Source organism: Phoca vitulina, unplaced genomic scaffold (assembly GCF_004348235.1).
Source record: "Phoca vitulina isolate PV1807 unplaced genomic scaffold, GSC_HSeal_1.0 scaffold29, whole genome shotgun sequence".
In the NCBI taxonomy this organism is placed as follows: Eukaryota; Metazoa; Chordata; class Mammalia; order Carnivora; family Phocidae; genus Phoca; species Phoca vitulina.
In genome coordinates, this window is record NW_022589732.1 from 12,869,025 (window position 1) to 12,887,643 (window position 18,619).

At 41.7% G+C, this 18,619-nt stretch overlaps 1 protein-coding gene across 4 annotated transcripts in view; it reads right to left on the minus strand.

Moving 5' to 3' along the window:
- Window positions 1–18,619, minus strand: part of ASCC1 (activating signal cointegrator 1 complex subunit 1) — a 116,049-nt gene that overhangs the window by 28,908 nt on the left and 68,522 nt on the right. For all 4 annotated transcript variants that reach the window (XM_032424013.1, XM_032424010.1, XM_032424012.1 and 1 more), the window contains exons 8-9: window positions 10,282–10,406; window positions 3,630–3,715 (exon numbers count right to left, since the gene is read on the minus strand). In XM_032424013.1, coding sequence (XP_032279904.1) covers window positions 3,630–3,715; window positions 10,282–10,406 — 211 coding nt within the window. The remainder of the gene's footprint in view (window positions 1–3,629; window positions 3,716–10,281; window positions 10,407–18,619) is intronic.

Below are 18,619 nucleotides of genomic sequence, written 5' to 3' on the forward strand. Positions count from 1 at the left end.
CATGGTTTCTCCAATTTCAAGTTTATCACTGCCTTATGGATAAACAAACAACATCATTGTTCCTATTTCTTAGATCAGAAATAGAAACTCTCTGAGGGGACACTACCCTCTGAATTTGGCCTAGGTCTTCTTCCCTCATACATTCTCCTTTCAGAGCTGTCAGTCTTCCCTCACAACCCACCATAACTAAATATGTTCCTTTTCTGGTTCAAAAAACACAGGACAGTGATTCTTTAGTTGTCAGTTCTTCCAAAGTCCTTCTTAAGGTAAGAAAATTCTTATTTCAGCTAAGAATAACCCAATGCTGGTCTATTACCGCTGCAACAACTCTCAAAAGAGCAGTACAAAACCTCCCAAAGTCATTAAAGCCTTTTTTCTTTCTTATTAAGGCACCCAGAACACATAATATTCCACCAAGCCAAAAGGACCGATTCTCTTCATGGAGTAGAATAGCAATTGGCTGTTACTTATTAAATTCCTACAGCAATGAGCAATGACTTGCTTTCTCGTTTTGTTTCTCTTTGAATAGTAGATGAAGTTGATTTTTTTCCAAGGCTGCTTCTCATCACCAGCATTCCTGATCCTTGACCTATGCAGCTGTTAATATGCTACACACATATGCGTGGCCTCCTGGACAACCAGTGCGGTTAACCTTTCGGTTTTCTCCAAGTCAGTTCCTATCTTGTTAGTGAAATTGATGTTTTCTCCTTCTAAACATAATAATTTTATCTGGTATAAAACTACATATATGATTCATTGGTTTTTATGAATCTTTTTCTCCCCAAGGGTTTCTAGGCCCGTGGGTTCTCATGTTCTAATTGAGAAAGGCATGTTCATTCGTGGTAATTCCAAAAGGTGGGCTACCATAGCTACTTCACAAACACAGTTATTACCTCTTCTGCCTTTGGGCATGGGTAATTGTTGGAGGCCATGTTTTACCTTTATTCTCAAAGAAAAGTGAATTCCTTTGACTGAATGTAGGTGAAAGCTTACATTTTCTGCAGCTAATGATTAAAAAGTAAAATACTGGACACTGTATCAAAGCACACTTTGTTCTATCTGTGTTCAAAGGGACTTCTCCATATTCATAACTCACCCCCATCACTTTGTACTGTAATTGCCTATTAACCGTCTGTACTCCTCAAAGACAGGAAGCTCCTGGAAGGTAGGGACTGTATCATAATGACTGTTTTATCTGCAGGACACATGCGCTGGCAGATGGTATACACTCAGTAAGTACTTCTGTTGGTGTGTTAGTACTGCATTCAATTCAAGTCTAATTCTTAATTAGCCACGGTTTTAGACTAACTGGCACACACCAATTGCCCCAACATTTATGGAATGACTTCTAATCAGACTTTATCACAGTTCAAACAGATATGCCCAACTTCAAATACCTAATGATCTCTACCTAAACACTAAGCATCTTTATGGGAGGCAACAGAAACAATGCTAACCCTGTGATTTGAATCTTTTTATTGATTCAGACTCAGCTACTAACTAGCGGTAACCTTTGGCAAGTCGCTTTAACCACACTGGATCTTGTGCCCTGAGAGACTGAAGCGGGAAAGTGGATTCAATGGTCTGGAAGTCCCTGGCTGAGCCCAGCTCTAAAACTCTGAGGAGGCATGAACCGGTGAGGGTACTACTAACATAGCAAGCCCTTGTTAACACTAGAGGGAGCTGCACCCATGTCATTACTGGGGTGGCGAGGAAGACTTCGAGGCAAAGCATCTTTAAATTGGAAGACTGGCTCTCCAGAGTGAGAGAAACGAAGTATCAGGCAAGAGACCCCTATCGTTCCTTCACCACACACGCTCTCTGCCATCACCTCCCTCTTACAGATGGCCCGGCACCTCACACTTGACTTTCATCAGCACACCTTCAGAGCTTTAATTCTGATTCCAAAAGAATCAAGGTGGCTTGAGTCATTCCTACAGATTTCTTTCCCCATTCGGTCTACTTTCTTTCTTAATCAAACTAACAACAACAACAAAAAAGCAAAGTGATTAATGCTATTATTGGAAAAGCCCCAGGAAATGAGATGGAGGAGGAGAACGATTCATATCACACTGAAGCTAGGGGCCTGGGAAAATCAGTAAACTATAGCTGAATTCATTAGCAGCTTGCCACTCAAACCAAAGCTACCATAGCTACTTTGACAACAAGAGGAGCACTCAAAAAAGAGGAAAGATAGCCAGGAAAAGAAGAAATTGACATAGCTCTGCAGGACAGGAGCCTGAATGCCTGCCTAAGAGGGAATCCGGTCACTGCCAGGCCAGGCTCTGCGGTAAGAAGTTTGCAGCTGCTGAAGTGATGTCATTAGAGGTAACGGGGTCACATTAGCCATTTTGCAAGAAAAATGCCAAGTGACCGGATAAGGCAATGGAGGATGGGGTGGGGAAGGAAAAAGAAAAAGCCTTTCTAAAGCTAAAGCTTTTTTTTTTTTTTTAAAGATTTTATTTATTTGACAGAGAGAAAGACAACCAGAGAGGGAACACAAGCAGGGGGAGTGGGAGAGGGAGAAGCAGGCTTCCCCGCTGAGCGGGGAGCCCGATGCGGGGCTCGATCCCAGGACCCCGGGATCATGACCTGAGCCGAAGGCAGACGTTTAACAACTGAGCCACCCAGGCGCCCCATTCTGAAGTGATATACATACACTCTCCTCCCAGCTCCAAAAAATGTATGGCCTTGAAAAGGTATGACCTAGGGGCGCCTGGGTGGCTCAGTTGTTAAACGTCTGCCTTCGGCTCAGGTCATGATCCCGGGGTCCTGGGATCGAGCCCCGCATCGGGCTCCCTGCTCTGTGGGAAGCCTGCTTCTCCCTCTCCCGCTCCCCCTGCTTGTGTTCCTGCTCTCGCTGTGTCTCCCTCTGTCAAATAAATAAATAAAATCTTCAAAAAAAAAAAAAAGGTATGACCTAAACCATTACGGAACAAGTGAAATGAAGAATCCAAACCCCTCCATTGTATCAACTTCTGTTTCCGTGTGCCCAGAGGCACAAGGACATGCTAACCTGACAGAGACGGCATAAATCATGGATATTACAGAATGTGGTCTGTAGGAGAAACATAAATGCAATCCTGAAGAAGCCTTTTTATGGAAATTTCATAGATTAATTTAACACTCAGGAAGCAAAGCCTCAACTGTCAGAAAGAGACCACCTACTTTTCAGAACATGGGCTATTTCTGAGTAAAAACAGATTACAAAGCAACTTTAGAGAGGGACTGTGGGTGAAGAAAAAAGTCTACTAGAACAAAACAAACAATTCTTTTTCACTTAAAAAAAAAATTGCAAACTCAGACCTCCAGAGGTAAAATACAGAGTAAAACTCACCAGGTTAAAATCAACGTATTCCTGTGAGTCCATGTAGTCAGGGTACTTGTTTCTGAACTCACCAATTTCAAGTACTCTAAGAGATATCACAGCTTCAACAGATTCAAAAAGATTTCTCTTCCTTTAGGACATTAAAAAATAATTTTTTTTTTTTTTAGCCAGACCTTTGAATCAATGATCCTCATGAGAAGCATGAGAAAAATATACTTTATTGTTAAAAGGAGAACGACTTGTTTTCCTCATTTTAGGACACATACCAAAGGATTTCCAATTCACCCTGCCACGTACTGACCTTTAAAATGTTTCGCCCATCAAATGATTCTCTCTCCTTGAAGATGTATTTGCCATCCGCTGTGTAGAGATTGTACCTGCCTTCAGCTGTAAACATTTCAAAGATAATGTTATAAGAGAAGCTTGGGTTATTTACATTTGTTTTCTTTTGGGTTTCTATAGTACAACTAGCAAAATCTGTACTATCTGGAACATGGCTTAATAGGAGGGAAAAACATCAGTCTGAGTCAAGAGGCCCAGAGTCCAGCCTCAGCTCTGTCATCAATTCAGTATACATTCATTCATTCAACACCGTCCAAGTACTCAAGGTACGTTACCTATGTAATTAACCATATTCTTTTTTTTAAAGTATAGTTGACATACAATGTTATATTAATTTCAGGTGTACAACATAGTGATTTGACAATTCTACACATACTCAGTGCTCACCACGATAAGTATAGCCACCATCTGCCACACACCATCTGTCATACAATGTTATTACAGTATTATTGGCTGTCTTCCCTATGCTGTACTTTTCACCTCTGTAACTTATTTATTTTATAACTGGAAGTTTGTACCTCTTACTCCCCTTTACCTATTTTGCCAACGCCACCCCAATCTCCCCTCTGGCAACCACCAGTTTGTTCTCTATATTTATGCATCTGCTTTTGTTTTTTGTTTGTTTTTTAGATTCTACATATAAGTAAAGGGGTGCCTGGGTGGCTCAGTCAGTTAAGCATCTGCCTTTGGCTCAGATCATGATCTCAGGGTCCTGGGATCGAGCCCCAAGTCAGGCTCTCTGTTCAGCAGGGAGTCTGCTTCTCTCTCTCCTCTCCCTCGGTGCACTCTCTCTCTCTCTCAAATAATAAACAAATAATCTTTTTTAAAAATGTACAGATTCTATATATAAGTAAAATCATTTGGTATTTGTCTTTCTCTGTCTGATTTATTTCACTTTGCATAATATGCTCTTGGTCCATCCATGTTGTCACAAATGGCAAAGTTCATTATTTTTTATGGCTGAGTTGCATTCTGTTGGGTATGTATATACATGTACACACACACCCACACATCTTTACCAATTCATCAAAAAGACAAGAAATGACAAGTATTGGCAAGGACATACAGCAAAAGGAACCTTCATGCACTGCTAATGGGAATGCAAACTGGAGCATGAGTATGAAGGTTCCTTAAAAAAAAGTAAAATAGAAATACCATACAATCCAGTAATTCCACTTCTATCTTTAAAGAAAATGAAAACACTAATTCAAAAAGATATATGTATCCCTATGTTTACTGCAGAATTATTTACAATAGCCAAGATATGGAAGCAGCGTAAATGTCCAACGACAGATGAATGGATAAAGAAGATGTGGGGGTGTGTTTGTGTGTAAAATGAGCCATATTCTTAGGCAAATTATGTCTCCTCTATGGACCTCAGTTCATTTACACAGTTCCAGGTTAAGACTAGGTGATCTCCAAAGGTTCCTTGTGGTCTAAAAACCCAAGATTTGTATAAGCTATATGCATTTTTAAATATGTAAAAATACACAAAAATTCACACATTAAGTAGTCAAAATGCTGGTGACATTGATTTGGGTTGCAACCAACATGAAGTGGGTTGGTTTAAGGACTCCCCCCAAATGAGAGAACCCCTTTCAGTTGCAATCAAAGGTATCTTTACAGACATTCTACACAGAAATGCAGCAAATCTATGACCTTGTATTAATTTAGCTTGCTTATCCCAAAAGACATCCTTAAAGTATAGCAGGAAAAAGGATTTCAAAGGAAAGGGATGACAGGTAAGAAAGAGTGAAACACCTTATTCTATGCCTTTTTCAAGTAAAAATTCAACCAGAGAAGAATCCAAGGTATAGGAAATTCAAAGCATCCTTAAGAAATATTTAACCCTCAGAATATTTTCTAAAATATCAACCCTTTCTTGCCCACCAACAGACAATCAAAAATATTTGTATTTCCACTTCTGAATATGCTCTTTTACTATATATATCGATGGAGACTACCAAGTCAGAATTGGTAAAGTATATCTAGGCCGCTAACACCATGAGCACAATATATGTTAGCCAGCCTACTGGAATTACACTTCAGTAACTTCTCATGAGAGAGTATTCTCTTAATCAAAGATCCCAATACCATGTATATTTCACAAATTAAAAACAGGTCCCCCGTTAAGAGATGTGAAACTTTAAAGATACATTTATTTATTTGAGAGAGAGAGAGCATGCACATTCATGCGCATTTGGGGGGGGGGCGGGGAGAGGGGGAGAGGGAGAGGGAGAGAGAATCCCAAGCAGACTCTGCACTGAGCACACAGCCCGAAGTGGGGCTCAATCTCACGACCCTGAGATCACGACCTGAGTCAAAACCGAGAGTCAGACACTCAACCAACTCTGCACCACCCAGGTGCCCCAAGAGGCGATGTGAAACTTTAAAGTAAATCCATACTAAACAAATATCAATTAAAAAGCAGTAATGAGGAGCGCCTGGGAGGCTTGGTCAGTTAAGTGTCCAACCCTTGATCTGAGTTCAGGTCTTGATCTCAGGGTCCTGAGTTCAAGCCCCTCATTGGGCTCCATGCTGGGCATGGAGCCTACTTAAAAAAAAAAAAAAAAAGGCAGTCATGATACCTGAAGATTGAAATGGTTTTTTTGTGAGGGCGGAGGAAGAGATTATCTTAAGCAGGCTCCACACCCAACGCAGAGCCCCACGCAGGGCTTGATCTCACAAGTCTGAGATCATAACCTGAGCCAAAATCAAGTGCTGGATGCTTAACCAACTGAGCCACCCAGGCGCCCCTGAAGACTGAAATGCTTAATAACAGGTTCAAAACCTGTAAGTTGCATTAGCCATCAGGGAAAAGCAAATCAAAACTAAAATGAGATACTACCTCACGTCTAAAATGATGGCAATAATCAAAAAGATAGATAATAACGAGTGTTAGCAAAGATGTGGAGAAAATGGAACCCTCGTTCACTGTTGGTAGGAATGTAAAGTGGTGCAGTCACTTTGGAAAACAGTCTGGCAGTTCCTCAAAAAGTTAAACACTGGCTACCACAGGACCCAGAAATTTCGATCTTATATACCCAAGAGAAGTGAAAAGATATCCCCACACAAAAACTTGTATGTAATTGTTCAGAGCAGCATTAACTGTAATAATCAAAAAGAAGAAACAATACAAATGTCCATCAACTGAGGAATGGATAAAATGTGGTACATCCACACAATGGAAGATTATTTAGCACTAAAAAGGAAATGAGGTATAATACATGTTATCACATGGATGAACCCTGTAAACATTAGGCTAGGTGAAAGAAACCAGTCACAGAACATCACATATTGCATGATTCTATTTATACAAAATATCCAGAAAAGGCAAATTCATAGGACAGAAAGTAGACTGATGGTACCTAGGACTAAAACTTTAGGAGGAAATGAGGAGTCACACTGCCAATGGGGTTTCTGATGAAAATGTTCTAAAATTGATCATGGTAATGGTTGTGTAACTCTGACTACACTAAAAATCACTGAATTACATATTTTTATTTTGTTATTTTTTTAAAGATTTATTTATTTATTTGAGGGAGGGAGAGAGCGTGTGTGCACGTGTGCACATGTGAGCAGGGAGAGGGGCGGAGGGAGGGGGAAAGAGAGAACCTCAAGAAGACTTCCCACCAAGTGCATAGCGCGACGTGGGGCTCAATCTCATGACCCTGAGATCATGACTTGAGCCAAAATCAAGAGTCGGATGCTCAACCGACTGAGCTACCCAGGCGACCCTGAATTATATATTTTAAATGAGTGAATCATATAGTATGTGAATTGTATCTCAATAAAGGTGTTATATTCAAACTACCTCTAAGTAGGAAAGGATAACTAGACTGTGTGAGGCGAATGTGATAACCACTACACTATGGAGGATAACTAGACGTGAACACAGAACATTTTCTTACATAGAGCTCTACTGCTAATTGAATATAAATCTGGATCCACACAATTTAGAAGATACAGATTCCCGCATAATTCAACTCTTTTATGTCAAAAGGTTATTAATAATGGAATATCTTAAGAGTTCTGAAGTAAGATTTAAAGACTAGGACATTTTCAGAATGTACTGCTGATAGCATTAAATGTCTAATAAAATACTGTCTATACCTGCACTGTCCAAATTAGTAGCCTCTAGTCACATGTGATTATTTAAATTTAATTAATTTAAATTAATTAAAATGAAAAGTTTACTTTCTCAGCCTCACCAGCCACCTCTAACTGCTCAGTAACTACATGTGGATAGTGGCTACCATATTGGACATCACAGGTACAGAATATTTCCATCATCACAGGGAGTTCTATTGGATGGTACTGAATACAATATATCTTCTGAACCAAAGAATTTAGAGTATACTCTAGAGCTCTAGAACTTTACATAGTGATGTTAAAATGTACATCACCTCAGAGGATCTAAGTATATTTCCAAACTTAAAACTGACCATCCAGAACAAAATAAATACCACAAACTCCTTTAAATGTTCCCACTGGACTAGGTATATACATATACAAATATGAAATAGTCCAGAAATTTTTTCCCAAAAATTCCAAATATTCTTCTGCAATACTACTACCCAAATGAAAAAAAAAAAAGTATTCCATCAGAACAAGTATAGAGTTTTGGATGCTATTAAGTACCCAAACAAGAGTCTATAGGCTTTGACTTAGTCATTTGAACCATTTTTTATCTCAGTACTCCCAAAGGTAAAATAGTGATTTATTTAGAAAAATCTTAAATAAAATACAATCTAATAACATCACAAAACATTAACACTAGAACCAAAATGTGGACAGTTACACATCTCTTAGTCCTACAGTGGCTCTAAGAAAATCGGGTTGGAGTGCCTGGGTGGCTCAGTCGTTAAGCGTCTGCCTTTGGCTCAGGTCATGGTCCCAGGGTCCTGGGATCCGAGCCCCACATCGGGCTCCCTGCTCGGCGGGAAGCCTGCTTCTCCCTCTCCCACTCCCCCTGCTTGTGTTCCCTCTCTCGCTGTCTCTTTCTGTCAAACAAATAAATAAAATCTTAAAAAAAAAGAAAAGAAAAGAACATCAGGTTAATATTAAATGACTTCCAGTTGGGATCTTTGGTATATATCCGAGAGAAATAAAAAGATGTACAGTTGACCCTTGAACAATGGGGATTAGGGGCACCAACCCCCATGTAGTTGAAAATTCGTGTATAACTTTTGACTCCCCTAAAACTAAACTACTACTGTTGGCCAAAAGCCTTACTGATAATATAACCAGTCAATTAATACATATTTTGTATGTTATATGTATTATATACTGCATTCTTACAACAAACAAGAAAAAGAAAATTTTTTTTTCAAGATTTTATTTATTTGAGAGAGTGAAAGAGAGAGTATGAGAGGGGGGAGGGTCAGACTTCCTGCTGAGTGGGGAGCCCAATACGGGGCTTGATCCTGGGACTCCAGGATCATGACCTGAGCCTAAGGCAGACGCTTAACCAACTGAGCCATCCAGGCACCCCAAGAAAAAAGAAAATATTAAGAAAATTTTAAGGAACAGAAAACACGTTTACAGTACTATACTGTAGTTATTGAAAGAATTCCGTGTATAAGTGGACCAGCACAGTGCAAACTGTGTTGTTCAAGGGTCAACTGTACTTTGACAAAAAGGAACACACAAACTGTCCTAAAGTATAAATCTACAAATAGTTTATGGGTTCAAGTCCTGATGGAGTCCTCTTCCAACCTAAACTTTCTAAAACTAAGGTCAGGTCCTAAACAAAGAAAATAAAACCTGAATATAGGATTTTAGTGCTGATATATTTCAAACAAGTTTTAGAAGGAGAAGCTACATATAATTTGAATTTGCAGCTCCTGATCAGACAGATCCTGAATGTGCTAGAAAAGCTTTCACTTGGGGGTAGGGTGGAGAAGACAATGGAAGAAAAGAAAAATACTTTTTGAAATGTAGATAATTATCCCAAATCAAGGGTCAAAACAAGGCATTTTTATATAAAGGCTCAGATTCCATGAGGGGAAAAATTATTACTCTAACACCAGGTTTCTCAACGTTGGTGCTACTGACATTTCTAGATACTTCTTTGTTGAGGTGTGCTGTCCTGTCCATTGTAGAGAGTTAAGCAGCATCCCTGGCCTCTTCCCACTAGATGCCAGCAGCAATGCACCCTCAACCCCTAAGTGTGACAACCAAATGTCCTGGGGCGGGGGGAGGGGTGGCGCGCACAAAGTTGCCCATAGTTGAGAACCATTGGCCTAACCTTTACTTTTATTAGCTAATCTTCCTTCCTTCTTTCTTCTTTTCAAAAAGCCACCAAGTATTGCAAGAGACACACTTATACTAAAATAATTATTCACTGTTTACCTAAAATTTACCCGGGCATTTTGTATTTCTTTTTGCTAAATCTGGAAACCCTATGTGCAACAGAAATCAAAGATCTGGAATGTCACACTCCCACGCTAGATATCTCCCTCACCACTTCCACTGTGCTCAACAAAACAAGTTAAAGATTCAAAGAAAGATTACCAGAGATTCTTTGATAGCCCGTCTTGTTCGAACCCCAGGGATATCACAAGGCCTTGCTGATCCTAAACTATGCTACAGTTCTATGGGGGACTTACCATTGGGGTCCTTCCTGAATAGAGTGTTCATCACTGTCGCATGGAGTTTCACACTATTCCACTCTTTCACTATTAGTCCAGATGCCTGAAAACGTTCCAGCACTCGATCGACTAATTCCTGCAGCCTGAAGAAATTGAAGGAAGAAGTATAAAAATGTTAGTAAACTCTGAACCCCTGATTACCGATTCAATGTTGACGGAGTATCTGTTCTGGGCCAATCACTGTACAAGACCCTGCAAAGGCTACAGTCCCCACCACCACAGTGTTCACAGCCTTGTGGAACAGATGGACATGGAAACCGTAACACTGAAATACATCATGAGGAGTGTTAAGGGAGGGACCAACCATACATGGAGAGGGCAAGGTTTTTACAGGAGGTTTAAACATGATCTTGAAGGAACATGGAAGCTCAGCATCTCAGGATTGGGCTTAAGAAGCCAGACTCAACAGAGAGTTGCCTAAAAAGAAGTGCTTTATTGCTTCATCCAGTCAGAGAACCTAACTCTACCATGTAGTCAGTATGTTTCTGTCAGGATCAAAGGAGGTCTGGTACGATTCTAAGACATTTGCTCCCTGGAAAGGAGCCTGCACTTTGAAGATCCCAGTAGCCTTGGACACTATCCCAGTGTTTCACCGAGACTGAAGTGGAGTACCGATAAAGACAACTATAGGAAAATCCACAGGCTGCATGACTCTTCCCGATGTGGACTCCAGGTAGCTCTAAGCAATAAGGGTTCTGCAGTGGCTGAGTTCTAGCTTGACGATGGCCATTCATTCTAATACCTCTCCCAGAAGCAATTCTTGCACAGAAGTTTTCATCCTGTTCAGGTGTTTTGCTCAATAGCCTGAAGAACTCCCTTTAACATTTCTTGTAAGGCCACTGTAGTGGTGATGAACTCCATCAGCTTTTGTTTGTCTGGAAAACTCGTTTATCTCTCCTTCAGTTCTGAAGAACAACTTTGCTGGCTATGCCGACAAGAGGGGTCAGCAATCCAGCAGGTGTGTGTGAGCAGATGATGGTCCAAGGCCTCAGGAAGCAGCCATTTCCTGTGACTACCCACTCATCTGATGGTAAAATGCAGCCTGTGGCTTCTACACATTGTGCCAGAATGTCTACTCTGAGACTGAAGCAGCTCGTGCTGGATATGTGGCGGGTCCCCATGAAATGACAGGGCAGTGCGCCTGGTGGCAGTCACAGGATGCAGCCTGCCCCTTACAACCTTCCCCTCAGCCTTCTCTGAGATTTGTGCTGACTTCTCTGATGCCAAATCATCTTCTGTGAGTCACGAGTGTACTAATGAACAATAGATTTCACATTTTTAGATGTACTAGTAATACTCTTCGTGTCAAACATCACCTCTTTCCTGGATACAGGTAGCCCTGAGAAATTTAGAGTTCATGAATCTTCCATTGCTTCTTGGGCCATGGCCCACGTGTAATGGCCTACAGTGTAAGCATTGTGGCCAGTGAGCAGCTACTTCTTGAGCAGGGCTAGACAGGTTTGCTTCATGTGAGATGGGGGCCGAGCCTAGCCTGTGCAGCCCATTTGTGGGAGCCTGCCTCAGGCACAACACTCCGGCTGCAGCAACTCACTTGCTTGATGTCTGTCTCCAAGTGGACAGCAGCCTCTAGTACCCCGACCCTCCAGGGATCTTCCCCCGAATTTAGACATGAGCAAAACAATTCTTTTTGCTTGCACTGCATGCACTGCAGCAAAAGAAAGTTACTGTGCCCCAGAAATTAACTCAGAAACATAATTATTTTCCCTTTCATGGTTTTCAGGCTCCAAAGTTCCAAATTAATCTTCTTAAAATCCTAATTTACCTTAATTGCTTTTTATGAAATACTGTCTACTAATCAAGAAACATGTATAACATGAGTAAGCCATAATTAATAATAATAACAATAAAGTAAATACCCATGTCCCCTCTACTGAACTTCAGAACCAGAAGACAGGGCTGGGACTAGGGCCGAAGTAAGTGAGGAAATGACCTCGGGCACAAAATTTAAGGGGGTGCCAAAAAATGCAGTAACCAAAATAAATCATGTTTTAATGCAATATTTTAAAAAATCAAATTTAATGCCAAAAAAAAAAAATCCATGATGAACAGAATATCAAAATTTTGAATGAAGATGAGATCAATGTTGCTGAGTTATCCCTTTGCGTCAGGCTCCAGTGTGGCCCGGCACAGGGTAGAACATTACAACACACCAGTCCCTCAAGATGCTCCGGGCTCTGGAGAACCCCGTGACTCCACACGGCCTCGTGACCTCGGCACTCCTCAACACGCACGTTTTCTTATCGGGCTTCCTCCACTCAGCTTGACAACTGCCACCTCTGTGCCTTCTGTTCCCTGAGCCACAGGATCCACCCCCTCCCTCCACCTATGCAGATCTTATCATCCTTCCAGGCCCAACTCAAATCTCACTCTTCTATGAAGCCTTTCTAAACCCCCTAAGACCCCATTCACTCCCCTGTATCTGTGAGCGGTGATTCTGCCCTTCTTTGAAATGCCGCTCTACTTATGTGTGCTCTACTTAGCATTCTCAGGGACAGTCCCTTGCTGTTTCAAGTCTCTCTGTCCTGTTCCCCTACTAGATTGCATGCTCCTCAAGAGCATGTTATATTTTCTTGTATCTTCCAGAACACCATTATACTTGGGTTTCAGTACCTACTGGCTGTGATTGGTTAATTGATGGATGTGACTGGTTAAAAAGTGAGAAGTGAGGAGCGCCTGGGTGGTTCAGTCAGTTGGGTGTCCGACTCCTGGTTTCGGCTCAGGTCACAATCTCATAGGTTGTGAGATTGAGCCCCCAAGTCGTGCTGCATGCTTGGCAGGGAGTCTGCTTGAGGTTCTCTCCCTCTGCCATTCCCCCCACTCACACACACACTCTCTCTCTCTTAAAAAAAGTGGGAAGTGAATGTAAAAAATAAAATAAACATGGTCGTGAAGGATCGCTGAAGACTCGCAGATAAAACTGGTAAGGAAAAACACTTCGAGCAGAAGAAATAGTACAAAGATGCCAAAGCACGCACGGTCACATCTTATTTGGAAAACTGCTGATTACTGAACATAGCTGTAGCAGTGAGCGAAGGAAAAGGAACAATGGAGACGAACTGGATAGAAGTGGTGGTCAGACCATCAGAAGCCACAGAGATTTTAAAAAGAGAATGATGTGGTCAGATGTCCATTTCTGAAAGCTGATGCTGTAGCAGAGTAGAAAACATTTTAGAAGAACAGACCGGAGAGAGAGAGGGTGGCTAGAACAGTGTCAGGCATTATTTTAAACACTCGATATCTGTTAACACATTTCATCCTCACAATGTATTATTATCCCTATTTTACTAATGAGGGAACTGAGGCACGGAGAAGTTATAAAACTTGACCAAAGTCACATAACTAATACGTGACAGATCCAAAATCAGAACCCATGCCATCGGGCTTCAGAGCATGGGCTTTAAGGACTGTGCTATGAAGGGAGAAAAGGAGGAACATCTAAACTATGGCAGGGGCAATGAGAACCAAGACAAGAGAACGGCTTCACAAGAGCTGTGTGAGAGAGAAGCTGGTGTCCTCAGACATGGCTGCATTCAAGCACAGAGAGCAGCTGAGGTGACTCACAAGAGTCTGCCTTACATGACCAGCTGGGCCACTGACCAAGATGGGCATCTGTGGAGAAGCAATTGCTATTGTTATGCTATGTCATTCCAAGGAGAGAATTAATACTGTGTATGCTTTTGAATATGTGACATGGGACATCAAGTAGGACAGGTCCAGGAGAGGGATGGAAATACAAGCCTGAAACACAAGAGAAAAATCTGGACAAAAGATACAGATTTGAGGGGTGCCTCGGCGGCTCAGTCGGGTAAGCATCCTCTTGATTTCAGCTCAGGTCATGATCTCAGGGTCATGAGACTGAGCCCCATGTGGGGCTGTGCTCAGTGCAGAGTCTGCTTGAGATGCTCCCTCGCCCTCTCCCTCTGCTCCTCCCCCCACTCCCCCGTGCACAGACTCTCTCTCTCTCTCTCAAATAAATAAAATCTTAAAAAAAAAAAAAAGATACAGATTTGGGAGTCATGAATGCAAAAGCAGTAGGTAAAAGCATGGGTTAGATGCAGTCACAGTGGGAAGGAGGATTTACAGTAAGCCATAGGGACAGCTAAGGATGGAGCCTTAAGGGACACTCCTATGGGAGGGGCAGAGAAGGAACCAGCAAAGATCATCAGTAAAGAGGAATAAGAAAAGACTTCAGGGGTGCCTGGGTGGCTCAGTCATTAAGCGTCTGCCTTCGGCTCAGGTCATGATCCCAGGGTCCTGGAATCGAGCCCCACGTTGGGCTCCCTGCTCCGCGGGAAGCCTGCTTCTCCCTCTCCCACTCCCCGTGCTTGTGTTCCCTCTCTCACTGTGTCTCTCTCTGTCAAAAAAAATAAAATATTTAAAAAGAAAAAAAAAGAAAAGACTTCAGAAGAGGACTTCAAAAAGGCTGAAAGGAGAATTACAGGAGGGAAAAAAAAATAATCAGCACAGTACAATGCCACAGAAAACTAAGGTAAGAAAAGGAACCAAACACGGCCTACTTACTTCTCACAGTCAGAGCGTACTGCAGACCTGTGCAGAAGCAGCTGTGCTAGCACACCAAGAGGGAAGCCTTGGTACGAGGACCAAGGCAGAAACCAGAGGGGGGGAGGGGCTAAGTGCACATCAACTCTTTCCAGAAACTCGAAAGGAAGCAGGGAAACTAATGCCTTGATAATTCAAATGTACAGAGTTGAGGGCAGGTTGTTTGTGTTTGTTTTTGATGAGGAGAAAGAACTGAAAATGCTTACTGACAACAAGAAATTATCCAATAGAGAAGAAAGATAAAACTTCAGGCAAAAGAGGGAATTGACAGAATAAGATCCCGAAGGAGACAGGAAGGGCTGATGTGCCCCAGGTGACGGGAATACAGAGGTGAACAAGCCTCTGCCTTGAGCAGCTTCCACACTAGTGGAAGCAGGCAGATGGGCAGCAGACACATACACGCATACTCCATCAGGTGGTGGTACGCGCCGTGAAGAAACTGGAACAGGAAAGAGGGATGAGCATACCACTGGGAGTACATGGCCATTTTATACAGGGTGATCGGGAAGGCCTCCCTTAGACAGTGACATGTGAGCAGAGACTCGAGGGATCAGCATTGCATAGAAAAGGAACAGCAAAGACAGACCTGTGAGGCAGCATGTGTGTGGTACGACTGAGGAATAGGTAAAAGCCAATGTGTGGAGTGGAGCTGAGGCTGGAGAGGTGGGGAGGATCATGTCGCATGGGGCTTACATAGGGCTCATAGGCCCCTGTAAAGACTAGTTTTTTGTTTGTTTGTTTGTTTTTTAAAGATTTTATTTATTTATTTGACAGACAGAGATAGCAAGAGCAGGAACACAAGCAGGGGGAGTTGGGAGAGGGAGAAGCAGACCCCCTGCTGAGCAGGGAGCCCGATATGGGGCTCCATCCCAGGACCCCAGGATCATGACCTGAGCCAAAGGCAGACGCTTAACCGACTGAGCTACCCAGGCACCCGTTTGTTTGTTTTTAAGATTTTATTTATTTATTTGACACAGAGAGAGACAGCGAGAGAGGAAACACAAGCAGAGGGAGTGGGAGAGGTAGAAGCAGGCTTCCCGCTGAGCAGGGAGCCTGATGCAGGGCTCGATCCCAGAACCCTGGGATCATGACCTGAGCCCAAGACACACGTTTAACGACTGAGCCACCCAGGCGCCCCTGAAAAGACTAGTTTTTATGGAGTAAGGTGGGAGCTTTTAGAGTGTTTTCAGCAGAAGAATGACATGATCTGACTGACATTTTAGAAAGAAACCTCTGGCTGCCATGCAGAGGACAGTGGTGGAGTGAGGATGAATCAAGAAGGCGGTTAGGAGACCTTCGCAACAACCAGATGGCTGGGGTGGCAGGGGTGGAGGTGGTGAGAAGTGGAAGCTTTTCTGATATACTATCGTCAAGAGTGGAAGGTGATTCTAGAAGCATTTTTGTCCTCAACATCTGAAAGACTGAATATCAAAGAGAACAATATGTCCAAGGATTCGCGAGACATCTGTAGAAAGGGAAGGGCAGTGATGAAATGGAAAAGCAGGCTGAGCAAAGCCAGGCTGTGGAGGCTCCTGGGGCCAGGGCGGGTTGAAATCTTACTGGGTAGGCCACAGGAAACCAAGGAGGGCCAGTAAGAAGATACGCAGACAAAACCAAAGGCATGGGAAGCCAGTTAAGAGAGATATGCTTCCTGACATAGTGGTCTCAATTTTTTCTCTGATTACAAAATAATACTGAAAATGAAGAGAAGCATAAAAAGGAGATCATAACCTGGCCATCCACATAGAAACACTTAAGTTTTGTTATATAATTTTTAGTCTTTTTCTACAGATATATAATCAATTTCAAAAAGACAAAACATTTTTCTAAACTTGCTTATTTCACTTAATGTACCCCAAATATTTTTCTGTCACGGAGGATTTTTTTAAATATCATTTTAGGTACCTTTCAGAGGAGCGATGAGAAAGGCTAACCAATAAAATATCGATAAGGATGGAAAAAGAGGGCTGACTCATGGAAACGACTTAGTCCCTACTTTCCTAAGGGGAAAATGAAATATATTCATGCTGCAGATAACCCTGATTTTATAGTTAATGATTTAATTAACTGTGCATGTGGACCTCCAAGCAAAGATCTACATTATATTGGTTCTGAGGTTTCTAATTAACACCATGAGAGAACCACAAAGTTTTGAAACACTTCTAAGCATTACAACCTAAGTCTGAACATAATCAAGCACTGCAAAATCCACCTCAATTACAAATCACAGCAGAGGGGCACCTGGGTGGCTCAGTCGGTTAAGCATCCAACTCTTGATTTTGGCTTAGGTAGTGGTCTCAGTGTCGTGGGGTCGAGCCCCGCACCAGGCTCAATGCAGAGTCAGCTTGTTCCTCTCCCTCTGCTCCTCCCCCCATTCATGCTCTCTCTGTTTCTCAAATAAATAAATAAAATCTTAAAAAAAAAAAAAACATAAATCAAGCAGAATGATGCCTCTCTTTTCTTTCTCCTCTATTAAAGAAAAAGAAGTGATTAGGGAGTTCAGTTAGATAGAAACAGGGAACAGGAAATATTAGAGGAAGGAAATTAAATAAACTAAATGAAAGAAACCAATTTCCAGCTCTGTCTTTCAGGAAAATTAAGATTTCTGTCCAATTCACAGACTTAAGACTTTGAAGAAACTAAAGTCCTTTAAAAAGTTCTAGTCTAACTTGCATTTTATGCAAGAGGAAATGAAGCATAGACAGGATGAGGTGCTCAAAGTCAGGGCAAAGAGACCAGAATCCAGGTCAGTTTTGCTGTTACCAATTCACTGTGCATTCCGCAAAGGTTGGCTCTTTATCTTATTCACTGCTTTATCTTTGCACCTAAATTAATGCCTGACACATAATCAGTTCTCAATAGTTATTGCATGCATGCATGATTCATTGATGACAAATATTTTGGGGTTCTAGTAAAAGAACTTAAGGGTAGTTGGGTACAGTCACTAAATTTCAGGTTGATGTCACAGATAATACATTTAACAATATGTCCATATATTTCTAACAGTACAGTCTTTCAATTCTTACTTCATTGATCCCTTCCTGTTTGACTATGAGTCACAGAGCCTTTGGTTCCTCATAAGTGAATTAAAAATATAGGGCTGCTATGAGAAAAATTATGTATTCTTAAGCAACTTTATTATTTAGATAGTGCTTAGAGTTTGGAAACAGAAGCCAGTTATTCGTGCCTTAAATCTAAGCTCTTAAAGACCTGTAAGTGCTCCAAAGCTCAAGCATCCCAGAGCCATCTTTACAGATACGGATTTGTACTGCAGAAAGATCACCAACTCCCTATAAAGTGCAAATTCCAGGCTTCTGTTTGGGAATTCTTTGTTTCCAGTTTAATTCAGTTCCATACTAAGTAGTATTTCCTGAGTGCTTACTGTATACAGTCATTATGCTAGTCACTACAAAAATAAAAAACTAAGCAAACATAGTCCTTGTTATTAAGGAGCTTGCAATCGATTAAGGTAACTATAAAGGAAGACTTTGGTAATGACACAAACAATACAAGGTGCTTCAGGTAATTTAAACGTTGAAGAGAGTATAGCTGGGTTGGAACCACAACAGGCTATTAGGAGGATGGGCTTAGGACAAAAAGCTAACTGTACCCAATTCATTTTGTGTATCTGCAGAATGAGTGAATTAAGTACATAACAAACATTCACTGAACATCTATGAACCTGAGTTATAAAAGGCACTGGATATGCAATGCT